We start from the raw sequence: 15938 nt of genomic DNA, 5'->3' as shown, positions 1-15938 counted from the left end.
CCCCCTGGAGCTGCTAGGACAGTGTAATATTATCCCCAGATAAAACCAAACTTTAGGCCTTGGGACATATTGAAAAGAGGACTAGGCATTAGGAGTTGAAGGGATTTAGTCCCTGACTCATTCTGTGACCCTTAGGTAAGTTATTTTATCTTTAGAGGCTTTATTTACATCATAGGTCAAATAGAACTTATCTCTATTTTAAACGATTAGGGTAGGAATAAAATGAGTTAGATGAAAAAGTGCTTTGAGAAAAGTATAAACTCTTACTAAAACAATTTGTAAAAATTTTTAATTTTTATTTTTTTAAACTCTTACAAAAACAGAAGAACTATGTTATTCCAAAGTCTCCATAATCTTTGCCTGCTCTTCTCCACCGATTCTTGCCAGGCCATTCTCTTCTCCTGATCTTGAACCCAACTTCAATTTGCACACCAGAGGATTTGAATTAAGGGCCCTCTAAGATCTGTCACAGCTTTGGAAGTATACGATTCCCATTCATCCAATGAATATGAGCACTTACTATGTAACCTGCTGGAAACCCAAGAATGAGTAAAATCTAGCAAAAATGATAAAACACAGCAATCACTAATGATGGAATGTCATATGAAAAGTTTATACAGATCTTCCTCAATTTACAAGGGGATTATACCATCTGCATAAAGTTTTGGAAGCATTATTCTAGATATTCCCTCTGTCCAACTTTGTTACCAATCATAAAACATTTATCAAGCACTACAAAGCTGAAAAATATTGGCTAGAGGCTGTAAGAATACAGAGAAGTGTAAGATTATTGTGGTGGTCCAAAGACCTACAATCTCATATGGCAGGTTGTATGGATGATGTTAAAACTTTGGTCTTGCCATCCCTGGACTGTAGTTCAAATTCTATTAACTAACTATGATGTTTGCCAAGTACTTTTTGTCTTTCTAAGCCTGTTTCCTCTCCGATGAAATGGGGATAAAATACAGTACCCATTCCTTAGGGTTGTTGTGAAGTTCAAATGACATTATTCACATAAAGAACAGTTTCTGCCACAAAACTACTTGATAAAATAGCCAGGATATTTTGTGTGTGTGAGCACAGCGCGGAGAGATGATGAGCGTGAGATTTACATAACACACAGCTAGCAAAACACACTATGTTGCAGATGTTTCACTTTCTCCCTTTGAGACGCAAGCCTCCTCCTTTGCTTCTTCTTTAGTGTCAGGCACCGTTTGGTGATCCCAAAGTCTCACAGTCCTTTAAGTATAAAGACAGTAACATTTCCAATGCTCAATTACGGATTTATGTGGAACTCTTTCTATACTAAGGAGCCAATTTCAATCAGTCACTCCTTAATTCTTACTCTCTTTACCGTGGCTAATGAACCGCGTTGGTGACCCGAGTAAATGAAGAAAAAAAAAAAAACATAAGTCACACTTCGCCAAATAGAACTTAAATGTGAACTGATTTTCTTAAAATTGCGAAGAATGAAACCCCTATAACGTACTTTGAAATCTTAAAAAAAAATTATAATAATGTTAACTATTGGGCTTGAAATAAAAGATATATCCCCAAGGTCAGCGGCTAAGCAGGCTTCAGTGGCCTTGATGTTTCTAGATTCTTTCGCCCGCCCCCATCCCCTTTTCCAAATTCAGCCTAGATCAAGCACTTTGACCACTGCCTTCGGGGCAAGGTGCGGGGGCGAGTAAGAAGAAGGGTGGGGGAGGTGGGGCTGAAACGGAACTTCATTGTTCGCGGGACCGACTCTTCCCGAAAGAGCCCGTTGGCAGCGCCTGCGCAGTGCGCGCTCTTTGTGCGGGGCTGCAGCAAGCTGGTTGTTTGTGTGTGTCTCTCGGAGGTGGTGGAGGGAGCGCAGGAGGGGCGTGGACTGTTCTGTCGCATTCTGATTGGGCTCTTGGAGGGAGTTGGGCGGGCATAGGGCGGAGCTTCTGATAACAACACTCGGCGCTGAGGCTGAAGCTATTTGTTGCTGCGCCGCCACCGCCCGAACCATGGTCCGTGCTCCACTCGGGCTCTCTTAGCAGCAGCAGCCGCCGCCGCCGCCCTGTGATCGCTGGCTTCACTTCCTCCTTTTCTTCTTGCTGAGCCACTTTCCTCCTAGAGCTATGACCGTCGTCTCCGTCCCGCAGCGGGAGCCACTTGTCCTGGGCGGCCGCCTTGCGCCCCTGGGCTTTTCCGCCCGCGGTTACTTCGGGGCCCTCCCGATGGTGACCACGGCCCCGCCGCCTTTACCCCGAATCCCGGACCCCCGGGCACTGCCCCCCACCCTTTTCCTCCCTCACTTCCTAGGGGGAGACGGTCCCTGTCTGACCCCGCAACCTCGCGCCCCTGCACCTCTGTCCAACTGTAGTCTAGCTACGGCGGGAGGCACCCCTCGGGCAGCGCCGAAGAAGCGGCGAAAGAAGAGGGTGCGGGCCAGCCCGGCAGGGCAGCTCCCCAGCCGCTTCCATCAGTACCAGCAGCACCGGCCGAGCCTCGAGGGCGGGCGGAGCCCCGCGACGGGCCCGAGCGGAGCGCAGGAAGTCCCGGACCAGGCGGCCAGTTTGGCCCCGGGTCCTGCGGCCGCAACCCAAACTGAGGAAGCGAGCCCTTTCTCTGGCCAGCTGCCGCCAGCGGCGCCCGGCCAACCCTCGTTCAGAAGAGAGGTAAGGGCCGCGAGGGGGACATGGGGACTGTTGAGTTCTGGCCCTTAGACGGCCAGGGCCGGGCTTTGGAATTTGGGGCCCTTCACTGAGGGGTCGGGAAGGGGGGGCCGGGGTGAGGGGCGGCTGTTTACTCGGGAGGGAAGTTTCCGTGACGCCCGCTCTGTTCTAGCCGGGGGAGGAAGGGGGAGGGGGAGGCATGCGCTGGCGCTGCTGATTGGCTCCCGGGAGCCAGCCAATAAGAGGAGCGGCTGCGCCCCAGCAACAGCCCCGATTTAGAAGGCTGGCGCCGTTCCAGGGGGTTTCGGTGTTCGGGCGCGCGGTGGGGTGGGGGATGGAAGGGGCCCGAGGGAGGCTGACGTCAGCGCGCGCTACGTGCGCAGCGCTCCGGCGCTCATGAAGGAGGTGAGGCCGTGTGGCCGTGGTAGGGGAAGGGGTGGGCGACCGCTTTCAGCTACCTGACCGTTGGTAGTTCCAAGACTGGTCCGCGGCGCGCGTGCACTGTCTCACCTCCCTGTTGTGGGATTTGGAGTGGGCTACAAGCGGCTCCATGCCCTTCGGCTTGCCTTTTGCTGAGATGAGAGGTGCTCCGTGTGCGGCGCTGGCCCAACTGGGGCTCTGACCCTCGCCGGCCAACCTGCTTGGCTCTACTTTTAACTTTAGAAGTTGGCAGGAGCGGCGGCAGTCAAAATTTTAGATGAATAGTTTTTGCGTCTATTAGATGAAGGGAATTGTTTATTTACACTCTCATGTAGTGGGCTTTATTAGTGGAAGGTAGTTTTATTGTGTCCAGAATGATGAAACTTCAGAAAGAAAAGTTGTAAGTTGAATTGACGTTAAGCGACCCAATCGCCATGCTGTTGGGAAACTTGAACGAGATTTAATCGCTAAAATGATTTGAAGTTAACCTTTATAGCAAAATAAAACCTTTCAATTTCAGAGACTTCCGTCTACTGTCTCATAAGAAATCAAAATAAGTGGGGCGCCTGGGTGGCTCAGTCGGTTGAGCGTCTGCCTTTGGCTCAAGTCCTAATACAGGAGTCCTGGGATCCAGTCCCTGCGTTGGCCTTCCTGCTCCGCGGGGAGTCCGCTGCTTCCTCTGCCTGCAGCTCCCCCTACTTGTGCTCTTTCTCTGACAAATAAAATCTTAAAAGAAAATAAGTGGCTCTTGGGTGGCTCAGTTTGTTGAGCGTCTGCCTTTGGCTCAAGTTTGATCCCAGAATCATGGGATCCAGTCCCCTCAGGGCTCCCTGCTGCTCCCTCTGCCCTCGCCCCCCACCCGTGCGCGCGCGCTCGCTCGCAAAAGGAAATAAATCTAAAAAAAATAATAAAACATTATATATTTTTAACAGTCATTTTTTGTTGGGAGAATTTTTGGAGAGATTTGCAGGTTCTCTCTCGCTGTGCCCTTGAAAAAAAAATTGGACCTCCGTGATGACTACAATAGATTCAAATTTTAAAATTCCACGGCCCTGAAATATGAGCGATAAGCTAATAGCCTGGTTTTGTACTTCCTGTTTCCTGGTTAACAAGTAATAATTCTTTTCTAGAACTATTAAAACAGGGAACTCTGGCAGTTACATGGAATGTTAACTTGTGCCCCAGCTTTTGTATTTTTGTGTCCCGCTTCCCTACCATATTACAAGTGTTGGAAGGGCAGTGATCTAATGAAGTACTTTATACTTTTCCATCCGGTCATGGCTTCCTGTAAAGATCACTTAAGTTAGGAAGGTGATTAGAAGTGGTGTAGCAAAGTTCTTGAAGCAGTTGTTAAACTAGGAAGTAGGCGCAGGTGGAAACATTTTTCTGATTATATATTTGCTGTAAGTATATATAACTGGGAAGGATGATAAAAAGTGATTAGTATTTAAATTTTTAATATTTAAGTTTCTGAAATTTTGCTTTCAGAAACTGGGAGATAATTTTTCTGTGTATTTAGTAACCATTATTAAAACACTTCCTCACTTAAAATCTAGTTCCTGCTAATTAAATTTCTATCATGTAGTATCTGTTCTTATCAGTTTAATATCTGGAATAATTTTAAAAGGACTTGACTAAAAAAGATATATAGTAATCTATGAATATCGTTTCTTATTTTTAACCAGACTCAGTCAAAATGAAAGCATGTGAAACTTAGACACATCTAATGTAAAACCACTGACACCTTTAGATTGTGTATGTTTGGAAAGTAGCTCATTACTCTTCCTTACAGAAAGATGGAACTTGGGGTTTTTCCCTTTGACACTTTAGAACTGACTCCCTACATTGCATACTGGTGATGGTAATGATTATATTTTTAGTAGTAAACTTAGATGTGTGCTTATTTGATAAGTGCAGTGAGCACATATGTTTAATCAAGACCATAAACTAAAGTCCAGGAGAAGAAGAAAAATAGGTGGTGTGAGGTTTGTGACTTAATTTTTATCATGAGACTGTATTCACTTTTATGTTCCTTGTCTTTGTAGGTTTTAAAATCAAAGATGGGAAAATCGGAGAAAATTGCCATTCCCCACGGCCAGCTTGTTCATGGTATACACTTGTGTGAACAACCAAAGATAAACAGACAGAAAAGCAGATATAACTTACCACTAACCAAGATCACCTCTGCAAAAAGAAATGAAAATAACTTTTGGCAGGATTCTGTTTCATCTGATTTAATCCAGAAGCAGGAAAAAAAGCCTTTTAAAAATACTGAGAACATTAAAAATATGCATTTGAAGAAATCAGCATTTCTAACTGAAGTGAACCAAAAGGAAAATTATGCTGGGGCAAAGTTTAGTGATCCACCTTCTCCTAGTGTTCTTCCAAAGCCTCCTAGTCACTGGATGGGAAGCACTATTGAAAATTCCAACCAAAATAGGGAGTTGATGGCAGTACACTTAAAAACGCTCCTCAAAGTTCAAACTTAGATCTCAGATTGCAGTATGTCTGTAAAAGTTCTTTCAAAATCCCTGGAATCTTGAAAAAAAAAATTGGTACAGAAATGGAAATTTGCCTTGTAACATACAAGTGCAAAAGATGAGTTTAAAAAATTATAAACAACTTGTATTATATTTTATATTTTGTAAATACTGTATACCATGTATTATGTGTATATTGTTCATACTTGAGAGGTACATTATAGTTTTGTTATGAAAGTATGTATTTTGCCCTACCAAATGGTAGGTGTTTTGTATATATACAGTGGAGAAATTTTAAGTGTGCTAAGGCACATGGAAGACCGATTTATTTGCACAAGGTACTGGGATTTTTTTAAACAGCTATCTAATCTCAAGGTGAAGATCTAAATGTGAACAGTTTACTAATGCACTACTGAAGTTTAAATCTGTGGCACAATCATTGTAAACATGGGGTTTGTCTGTGTTTCTCTAAATTGATTTCTGCCTTCTAATCTGTAATTACTGGAAAACTCCTATTCCCATTTTTACCAAACTTACTTTCTGGTTTTTGGTTTATCCATTCAAATTTATAATACCTCTAATTTTAATGCCAACAAAATTGGTTGTAATCAAATTTTAAAATAATAATATAATTTGGCCCCCCCTTTTATACTAGTCTTGACTCTTTATGTGTGACTTTTCATGTTTGAATGTGTGACTAGGAGATGGATTTTAACTTCTCCATTTTACGGACTAATTGTCTTAGTATTAATTGTCCTTCCTCTGAAATTTAGAGAGTCCAGTAATTTAATGCTACTACCTCCAAGGGGAGAAATTCCCCATTTTACAATGGAAATAGTTGTCAAAAGTACAACTGATTAGTTTATAACTTAGAATATATTTTTATATATGAACTGTTTCATAAGTACTATTTGACTTACCCTATAATTTCAGTGAAAGAAAATGACACTTGGTTTGGTTTACTAAGTTTATATTGATTTTGAATGGTGGTTCTTGAACTAAAGCAAGCATAATTTATGTTAAAGTAGTAGGTGGAGATTTGAAACCTCTTGACTCTTTCTGCTAAAAGAAATATGGTAGGCTTCTGTATTTGTACTTTAAAATTCAAACTTTGTTCTAAGATTCTAAAGCACAAGTTTTCCCTGTATGGTTTTTAGTTCTACAAAGCTAAAGTTTATCTTGAAACAAAAGGAAAGTTTTTTTGAGCAGTCAGGCGGTACTTAGACATATGAAAAGGGTGTTGAGGGTATATATGATTCTCTTAAGGTGGAATAGATAAGAAAGGTGCTACCATCCTTCCAAGAAAAGGTAAATGGAAGAGTCTTAATGTCTTGCACATTTGGTTCACACAGTAGGGGAGACCTTCTGGCTGTGCAAAGGTGGTTGGTGTGGGCACCACCTTAGAATTGTTATTGATGAGCTGTGCCAGGAGGGTATGAAAACTTACATCGCTGCAAAATCTGAACTCGTTAACAGAAGTGCCTGCAGTCTTGTTTACATGGCACTTATCAGCCAACCATTCTTTGGCCCTGGCTATAAAATGCTTTATTCTTGTTATGTATGCCTATTTACATATAAGTTACATACAGCTTGCTTTAAAATGCATTTAGAGAAACTTAACAAAATACAGTAAGCTTTCAACCTTGCAAAATTCTGGAAATAGATTATTATAAAGTAATAGGTTTTATGAAGAGTAAACAAAATTGGCTGAATTACACCACAGACCATACCATGAAAAGGTATTAGCAAACTTAGAAGTTCAATAGTTTTGGTATTATAGTAAGATATATTTAGCAGCCTTAGTCCCTTTGGACTCCTGTAACAATACTAAAGACTGGGTAGCTTACAAATTTCTCAGGAAGTCCAAGATCAAGGCACCAGCAGATCTAGTGTCTGAGAGCCCACTTACGGTTCGGTTCATAGACGGGAAGTCTTCACTAAGTCACAGGGCAGAAAGGTTGAGGGAGCTTTCTCAGGCCCTAATCCCATTTATGAGGGTTCTGCCTTTTTGTCCTAATCCCTTCCCGAGGTCTCCACCTTGTAATATCATTAATTGTAGGTTAGGTTTCAACATAGACACTGTAGTGCAGGCCAATTTAACAATTATTTTTCTCCTACTGAGGTCTTCAAACATTTTTCCTCCAGTGTTCCTGTAACTGGTTTTGTGGGTTTATAAAGCAAACACTTTGCAGTTACCAGCTTCAGGTATGTATTTTAACTAGTAGTCTGGTAAAGGGGGCTCATAATTGGAGAAGGGTGAGAGGTTTATATGTGAGTGGAAATTACGTTCTATAGTGAAGTGCCATTGCATATATCAGTATGTAGGGTATTTTATACTGAAGTTGCTTTCACAATTTGATACCTCAACTAACACTGATAAAGTGACACATACTGCTGATAACAGTAACACCACAGCGCTTGTATTTGCATTAATCTCCCTGCTAAGTATTTTAGTGTCTTTGTAGGCAGATAAAGGAAAAAGAAGGTAATAAAACATCAAATCGCAGTATTAAAAGATTGACAGGAACAATGCTTTTCAAAGGTGGTTTGTAAGTTAAAATACAAATTTTAAGATGGTTTATGTGGTTTATAAGTTAAAAGACTAGAATGTTATTAGGCAAGTAGACTACATTTTATCAGGACCAGCATTCAAGTTTTTGGGGGTTTTTTTAAGATTTTATTTATTTGACAGCGCAAGTAGGCAGAGTGGCAGGCAGAGGGAGAGGGAGAAGCAGGCTCTCTGCTGAGCAGGGAGCCGGACGTGGGGCTTGATGCCAGGACCGCAGCAGGATCATGACCTGAGCCGAAAGCAGCTGCTTAACTGACAGCCACCCAGGCGCCCCTAGGGTTTTGTTTTTTTTAAGATTTTGAGAGAGGGAACACAAGCAGAGAGGGTGGGTGAGGGCGAAGCCGGCTCCCCACTGAACGAGGAGCTGATCCCAGGACCCTGGCATCATGACCTGAGCTGAAGGCGGACGCCTAGCGGACTGAGCCACCCTGGTGCCTCAGCATTCAGGTCTATAGGCGTATAGTTGACCTTTGAATAACATGGGTTTGAACTTGTTGGTCCGCTTAGACATGGATTTTTATATATATAGTACAGTACTGTAAATATTTTCTCGTGTTTTTTTTCTAGCTCACTTTATTGTAAGAATACAGAATACAATATGTAGAAAATATGTATTAATTGACTTACCGGGCTTCTCGTTAACAGACTTAATAAGTTTGGGGGAGTCAAGTTATATGTGGATTTTTTGACTGCACCGGAGTTGGCACCCCTAAACCCATGTTATTCAGGGGTCTACTGGACTATATAATCACCCCTTTCCTTCACAATATTTTAGTATAAAGCTAGTGCTACACAAATGTGGGACTTAAATGGGATCCAGTTGTGCCACACTTGGGGAAAACCATTTGTATTTCTCCTACACATGATTTCAAACAATCTGAAAAACCCATGTCACTTGCTTTTGTCTTTCCTGCCCTCTTTAAAAGCCCTAACTCAACTTCTGGTGTTGAGAAGGAACAAAAGTGAGGCTCTACCCCAGTGCTCCTGCCCCTCAGCATCAGGCCCCAGAATGGACCTGGGACAGCTGGTAACCCACCCAAGACCCTGAAATAAGATTGTGAGGAGCTGTGGCTGTGGTAGGCTGGACTCCGGATGACCTGTCCCTCAACCCCCAGCATGTTCTCAAAAGCACTGAGATGTCTGGGAGAGGGTTTGGGTTGTCCTCGCTCAAGGCCACCCACCTTTGCCTTATTCCTGATTCTTACAGAAATGTTGGGGGTGGGGGGAGATACTAAATGGCTTGAGATTACAAAAAAGGGGGACTGCTTTTGAGATTGAGGCCTTCAAGAGGTGGTAAAGACACGTTTTGAGTGGGGACATCAGTTTAGAAAAGGGAAAGGGTTTAAAGATGGAAAGGAACTTGTATTTGACGTTCGCATTTTGTATGAGGCTCCATTCCTGCTCACGTAGATGCAAATACCTTCTTCACAAATAGTTGGGAAAACTCACTTTAGAAGTTCAGACCGAAGTTTGAAAATTCCCTCAATATTTAGTCACCAATTTTAATTTTTTCTAGTAATGTAAATACTAAAACTAATGGGTTGCCTTAGATCTGACCTCTCTCCCAGTCTGATTCCAGAAAATGGTTCATTCTTGCACAGGTTTGATAACCCCTTTCAAGATTATAAAAATTTCTTAACAAACTAATACAGAGTCACTGTCTTTGGAAAATAAAACGGTCTCAGCCACCCCTCCCCACCCTTGTTTGACATTTCTCAGCTCCTTTGTGACATTTCTGAGCAGCATGTCTACAGTTTAATGTGTGGGGGCTTCTGTGTGAGCTATGTTCAGGAAATACAAGGATAAATGGCAGAGCTGAAAGTTTGCAGGTGGCTGGGGAAGAAATGACAAATGTAACTAATGCATTCATTCCCCTTCTCTACAACAAATGCCTGAAGAGATGAAAACAAATCTTCCAGAAGGTAGTGAATTCTGGTGAGTAGGGATTGTCTAGTTGGGAATCTGACACTTTAGAAGTAGCATTGAGTTGGGCCTTAAGTAGCATTGAGTTGGGCCTTAAGATATTTGACACAGTATTTGACATGTAAAGAAAAGGAAAATAATTGTCAGAGGTAAAAGTCTGTGTAGACAGTGGTGTGAAATAGATGCGGAATATCCAGTAGCTCAAGACAAGTGCAACGAAAGAACATAATATATTGGAAGGTGTACTGCGGTAATAACCTGAGGGTCTTGAATGTCGTAAGAGCTGAACTTTATTCTGCAAGCGTGGCAGAGCCATCAAAGGTTTATGAGCAAGGGAAAGAGATTCCTGCTTCAAAAAGAAAACAGGTGGGGCGCCCGGGTGGCTCAGTTGGTTAAGCGACTGCCTTCGGCTCAGGTCATGATCCTGGAGTCTCGGGATCGAGTCCCGCATCGGGCTCCCTGCTCAGCAGGGAGTCTGCTTCTCCCTCTGACTCTCTTCCCTCTCATGCTCCCTATCTCTCATTCTCTCTCAAATAAATAAATAAAATCTTTAAAAAAAAAAAAAACAGGTGAAAATACGGAGAACAGTTTGGAAAGGGAAAACTTGAGGAAAAAGGATTTGTTGGTAGTTTAAAATCAGAGAAAGGAGCCTAAGGACATTACTGGAGGGAACACCCAGGCATGGACTTACTTGGGAGATGTTTTGAAGGTAGAATTAAGAATTGAGCAACTGCGTGGACAGTAAGAAAACAGTTTTTAAATTGGGCAATTAGGAAGACAAAACTAGCAATTAGGGAACTCTGGAGGGGGATCCAAATTATAGAGGAAGGCAGTTTTGATTTGCATGTTGAACGTTGAGAGGTGTGTAGGAAATACACAGCAAGTAGAAGACAGGTCAGACCTAGAAGTACAATTTGGGTAATAGTGCACAACATGAAAATGGAACTGAAATATTTTCTCTTCAGGTGGCCTCTCTTTTTCTCCCGCAAGGCTTAAAACCTTTACCAGTACTCTTGACCTCATCCCTTCTGCCTCCTGTGGACGCTGAACTTCACCTATGACAGTAAATTAGTTGTTGAATTAAAAAGTATTTCCTCTGGAGGCGCCTGGGTGGCACAGTCAGTTAAGCAGGAACTCTTGGTTTCGGCTCAGGTCGCGATCTTAGGGTCATAGGGTCTAGCTCCATAAGATCCAGCTCAGCACCCAGTGTGGAGCCTGCTTGAGATTCTCTCTCCCTCTGCCCCTTCTGCTCGTGCACTCTCTCTCAAATAAATAAATAAATCTTAAAAAAAAAAAAAAAAGGTATTTCCTCTGAAACTGTTAAATGGTGGTTGGTTCTCTACCTACCTGTAAAAGTCTGTTAGGAGATAGTTCCAATTCAAGTTCTGAATTCTGATAGCAGGGGGGCCCATTTGGTGAAGGGAGTAATAAAGTTTATTTACTTTTTGTTAGTCCAAGATTTCAAACTAGGTAAAACTGACCTTTTATAACTTTTTTTAAAGTAATCTCTACACACATTGTGGGACTCAAACTCACAACCCCAAGGTCAAGATTTGCATGCTCTACTACTGACTGAGGCAGGTAGGTGCCCCCAACCTTTTATACTTCTGTTTCTCTTTTTGTGCATCTCCCATCTCCCAATGACCCTCCATTATGTTGCTGAATACATTATCCTTTATTTAGAGGTTGGAAATCTCAATTCCCATGTCCTCTATGCAATTGATATGTGCTTCAGGTATCAAAGGGAATCAAACATATTTACGTATACTTGTGTGTGGAAAGGCTGACAGTCTCATCATCTTCCCATATACATTTAAATTTTTGAAAGACATTGCTGAACTAAAGGCATTTTAAAATCACAGGCCTGCCTTTCTGAGCATCTGATCTCTGAGTTAACTCCTCAAAGTTGTTTTTTTGTACTTCCTTTTCTCCTGAATCCATAAATCTATCAAAACCCCCCAAATACAACAGTTTTCAAGTGGAAAGGGGATGTCTGTGTTGTGAGATGAGATGGCAGAAGTGTGTAAACACAAATCATGTGTAATTCAGAACTACTTGTTTTTAAATTAAGGAGATTTGAGAGTACATTTTAAGAACGCTATTTATCAACACAAAAATTTAACCTTTGAAAGAACTTTCTTGAAAGTTTTACGTAGGATTCTCTGAAGGTATGGGGTAGATCGAGTTTTGTTTTTTTTTTAAGGGTTAGGGAATCATCTATTTTGTGCTTCAGCTAAACCCCTTTTCTTCAAATCTCTTGGATTAGATTGTTTTGAATTAATCTCTGACAGTTTTCAGATTAAGTTACTTTTCATATCCTTTGCAATTATTTTGGAATTCTAAATTAAATATGCTGAAATGTATCAGTAATGTTCCTAACACCCAGGAATTGTATTTGTCAAACTTAAACTTGTGCTATAACCCCAGATAGAATTACGATTTAAGATTTATATAAGGTGTTGCATTTACTGAGGGTTCATTGTTGAGATCTTAGAATTCATTTTCTAAAGTGGACTTTATAGTAGTGTTCCCTTAGTGTAGAATCGGTGACACAAATTTAAAGTTCTTTCTGTTAGAGGAATAGTTTATCATAGATTATGTGACATTAATTACAGTCTCTGAATTAAGTAATGGTAGAAAGAAAAAATGGGAGGACTTGCAGAAGCAACCTACATAGAAAATCATACGCACATTTGTCAAAGGAGGCTACGTGTTCTATTCAAGCTCCATTTAATCAGATCATGTATTGTGAACATATAATAGCTTAAAGGATATTGATAAACAATAATGATGAAAATACTTCATTTCTCTAGTAATTCACACAATAATAACTTTTATGTATAAGAAAGGATTCAGGAAAGTAATTTTTCCTAACCTAATACATAAAGTGGCAGAAAATATGTGGTATTTTATATTTGGTTGTAAAGATAATAGATACTAATCAAATTCCTCCAAAGCTGGTCATATATACATAGCTACTCCTAAATTACTGCAGATAGTTCCTTTTTTCTAAAATTAGAGATTAACCTTATAGTTGTCAAAAGCAACAAATGTGTTCTTGGCAGTCTAGAATCTTGAGGAAGGGATGGCAGGTAGAAGACATTTTGACGACTTTTGATTATTTCCAACATGCAAATGTTTGGTTTAAATTGAACTCAAAATTGCCTTTTAACAGGAAGATCTTTAAATAGGAAGATTATTATTATACTGTACTTAGCAACATCAGATCACAGAGAGCTTTGGTTCTTTCTGTCAAAACTTTGGAGGAATGCCTGGGTGTCTCAGTTGGTTAAGCGTCTGCCTTCGGCTCAAGTCATGATCCCAGGCTCCTGGGATCGAGTCCCGTGTCAGGCTCCTTGCTCAGCGAGGAGCCTGCTTCTCTCCCTCTGCCTTGCTGCTCCCCCTGCTTGTGCACTCTCTCTCTCTGACAAATAAAGTCTTAAAAAAAAAAAAAACCGTTGGAGATCTACAATTTTGGGGATCATCCTGCTGTGAAATAAAGGCTGTCAATGGTTGAAATTACCCTTACTCTTTAAGTGATCAGGCATTTGTTGCTCTCAAATTTTAGAATGAAAGGGCTAATATCAAAGATCAGATTGCCCTTTTCCATTAGCTTTCCAAAGGTCCTACTCACTGTTTACTTCTTAACCATCTGTGTCTATTAAGTTCCTTTAATCTGATGCTTGAGACAGAACCTAAATTTCAAAGAAAAAGAGAATTAGGTTCATGAAAGTTCTTCCACTAAGGTTTTCCAAGCACTCTTTAGCTAATTGGAATACCCTATTTATAAACACTCCAGTTTTCAAAATCTTACTGTTAAATTCAAAATAATTGGAAAATACATGGATATATATGTGATAAAGCAAGTATAATTTACTGCTAATTGTAGAATTTAGGTAGTGGGTATATGGGTGTTCACTGTAAAATTATTTTTTTACTAGAGTTTTGTAACAAAATGTTAATAGAATTTGGGAAGATTAAAGCTGCTTTACTAGTTCACTCCAACATTGTAAGTTGAGTACATGCCAATAACTCTAAAAGCTTATATGTAGCATACAACACAAATTATCTTTTGAGGTTGTAAACCATAAATCTTCCGAATGTTTTCCTTTGCACTTTCAGGTTGTCTGATTAGTTGGTTATCACACTTCTAATAGAACAACTCTAATTAATGACTGAAACACCAAAGCCATTGTAAATAAGAACTGAAAGATTAGAGAGAGGAAAATGTATTTAAGCATTGGCTTATTTGGGAAATGTGACAGTCAACCTATAATGTTAATGTTGACCTAAAATGTTAATGCTTGAAGAAACTTTAATTAGGGAGGATAAAGGGGTTGATGGAAACTATTATAAAGATTCTGAAGGGGATTTAAAATAACTGCCCATGGTTGGAGAGAAAAGTTAAAGAAATTATCTAAAGTGGAACAACTTGAACTTCAAGCAGTGAAAGGAAAAATGTATGGATGACTCCCAAAAGAGAAGAAAGGGGATGGCTGAAGGGCTGGTTGGCATTGAAGTGATTAGGGAGTAGGAGGGCATGGGGTGTAAAATTCTTAACTCTTTAAGAATTAAAGTTCCTACTCTTTAAAGCCTTTAATGCTGAATTCATACCAATGGTGCTAATGGAAAGCTAAAAGTGTTTACTCCTTAAAAGATGTAGTTCCACTTTCCATGGTAGACATAATTCATATACAAACCATAACCTTTTAGTCAAAATAGATAAAGGGTGGAAAAAGTATGGTCCACAGCACCTCTTAAAGAGTTATATTTGACTACTAACAGGTAGGTCAGACATCGGTATAAAGTGCTTTTCATATGAGATATTTTAGAACAAAAATTTTTCATCCATCATGTTTTTATGTTTTTATTTAAAAAAAAAAACCCTCATCTAGTAGATTATATGGTAAGAGGAGGGAATTACAAAGTATAAAACAATACCAAAAATGGTTCGACTTCATATATACATTAAAAATTGTAAGGAATATCTTAACAAAACTAGAACATTAGTATTTTTAATTCAGCTACATTTAATATTTTAAGGCCAAAATTTGAAGGTTTACTGACAATGAGGAATATCAATGTTTTTCTGTAAGGTTCTTATAAAATCATAAAAATATTTCACAATGTGTTAAAGGAAACTTAAATAACATTTCTTCTCATTTTTAAAATACAAGATTTCCCAGAAGAGTCTGACCAGTTGTATAGCTTATGTCAATTTTGAAAAGGTCTTCAACAGAATACTGTTTCTCAAGTTGTGAAGTATTACTTTCTCAAGTTGTGAAGTATTACTTTCGCAAAGCAGATACTGCCTCAACCAATGTAACAAGAATGATTCTTAATCCCCCCTAAAAAGCTATTACAATTTATTTACTTAATTTACTATTAAAAGAAATAGGCTATCACTTGGTGCTTGGAAGACTTTTTTTTTTTTAAGATTTTATTGATTGGTTTACAGAGAGCCCATGTGAGCAGTGAGAGGGGCAGAGGGAGAGAGAGAGCCTGACACAGGGCTTGACCCAGCACCCTGATATATCACGACCTGAACTGAAATCAAGAGTCGGACACGTAACCGACTGAGCCACCCAGGCACCCTTGGAAGACTATTTTATGCTGAGATTTTTCTTGAAACTTAAGTCAACAGCATTTTAAGTCTCTATCATTAGGGTAAGCTAAGAAAACTAGAATGTAGTTATTTCTTTAGAAAATAGGTAGCAAAGAATTCTGGTTTTCCTCAATGTACCTCTATGAAGCCCTTTCTAAAAAGTGTATAGTACTTAGGCATTTAGTTCTTAGAATTACAAACTAGAGAAGTAGTCATTTTGCTTTGTGTTTCAATTACACTTTTTCTGAGAAACTACTCATCATACACCTAAGATCAAACAGTAATGAACATGCAAC

The 15938-nt window shown here is 40.2% G+C and overlaps 1 protein-coding gene across 1 annotated transcript; it reads left to right on the top strand.

Moving 5' to 3' along the window:
* Positions 1-1956: 1956 nt before the first annotated feature.
* On the top strand, positions 1957-8254 carry PNRC1 (proline rich nuclear receptor coactivator 1). Its single transcript, XM_032409298.1, has 2 exons — positions 1957-2648; positions 5111-8254. Exons 1-2 carry the CDS (start codon positions 2109-2111, stop codon positions 5552-5554), a joined length of 984 nt encoding a protein of 327 aa, XP_032265189.1. The 5' UTR covers positions 1957-2108; the 3' UTR covers positions 5555-8254.
* Positions 8255-15938: the final 7684 nt, after the last annotated feature.

The sequence above is a fragment of the Phoca vitulina genome, unplaced genomic scaffold (genome assembly GCF_004348235.1).
Source record: "Phoca vitulina isolate PV1807 unplaced genomic scaffold, GSC_HSeal_1.0 scaffold11, whole genome shotgun sequence".
Lineage (NCBI taxonomy): Eukaryota > Metazoa > Chordata > Mammalia > Carnivora > Phocidae > Phoca > Phoca vitulina.
Note: the sequence above shows the minus strand (reverse complement) of the source record. Positions and strands in the feature narration are given on the sequence as shown.

What these genes read in the sequence shown, in the direction of transcription:
- PNRC1 (XM_032409298.1), top strand. Translation starts at nt 2,109, where the DNA reads ATGACCGTCGTCTCCGTCCCGCAGCGGGAGCCACTTGTCCTGGGCGGC. An exon ending in AACCCTCGTTCAGAAGAGAG is followed by an intron (nt 2,649 to 5,110) that starts GTAAGGGCCGCG and finishes TTGTCTTTGTAG; the next exon opens with GTTTTAAAATCAAAGATGGG.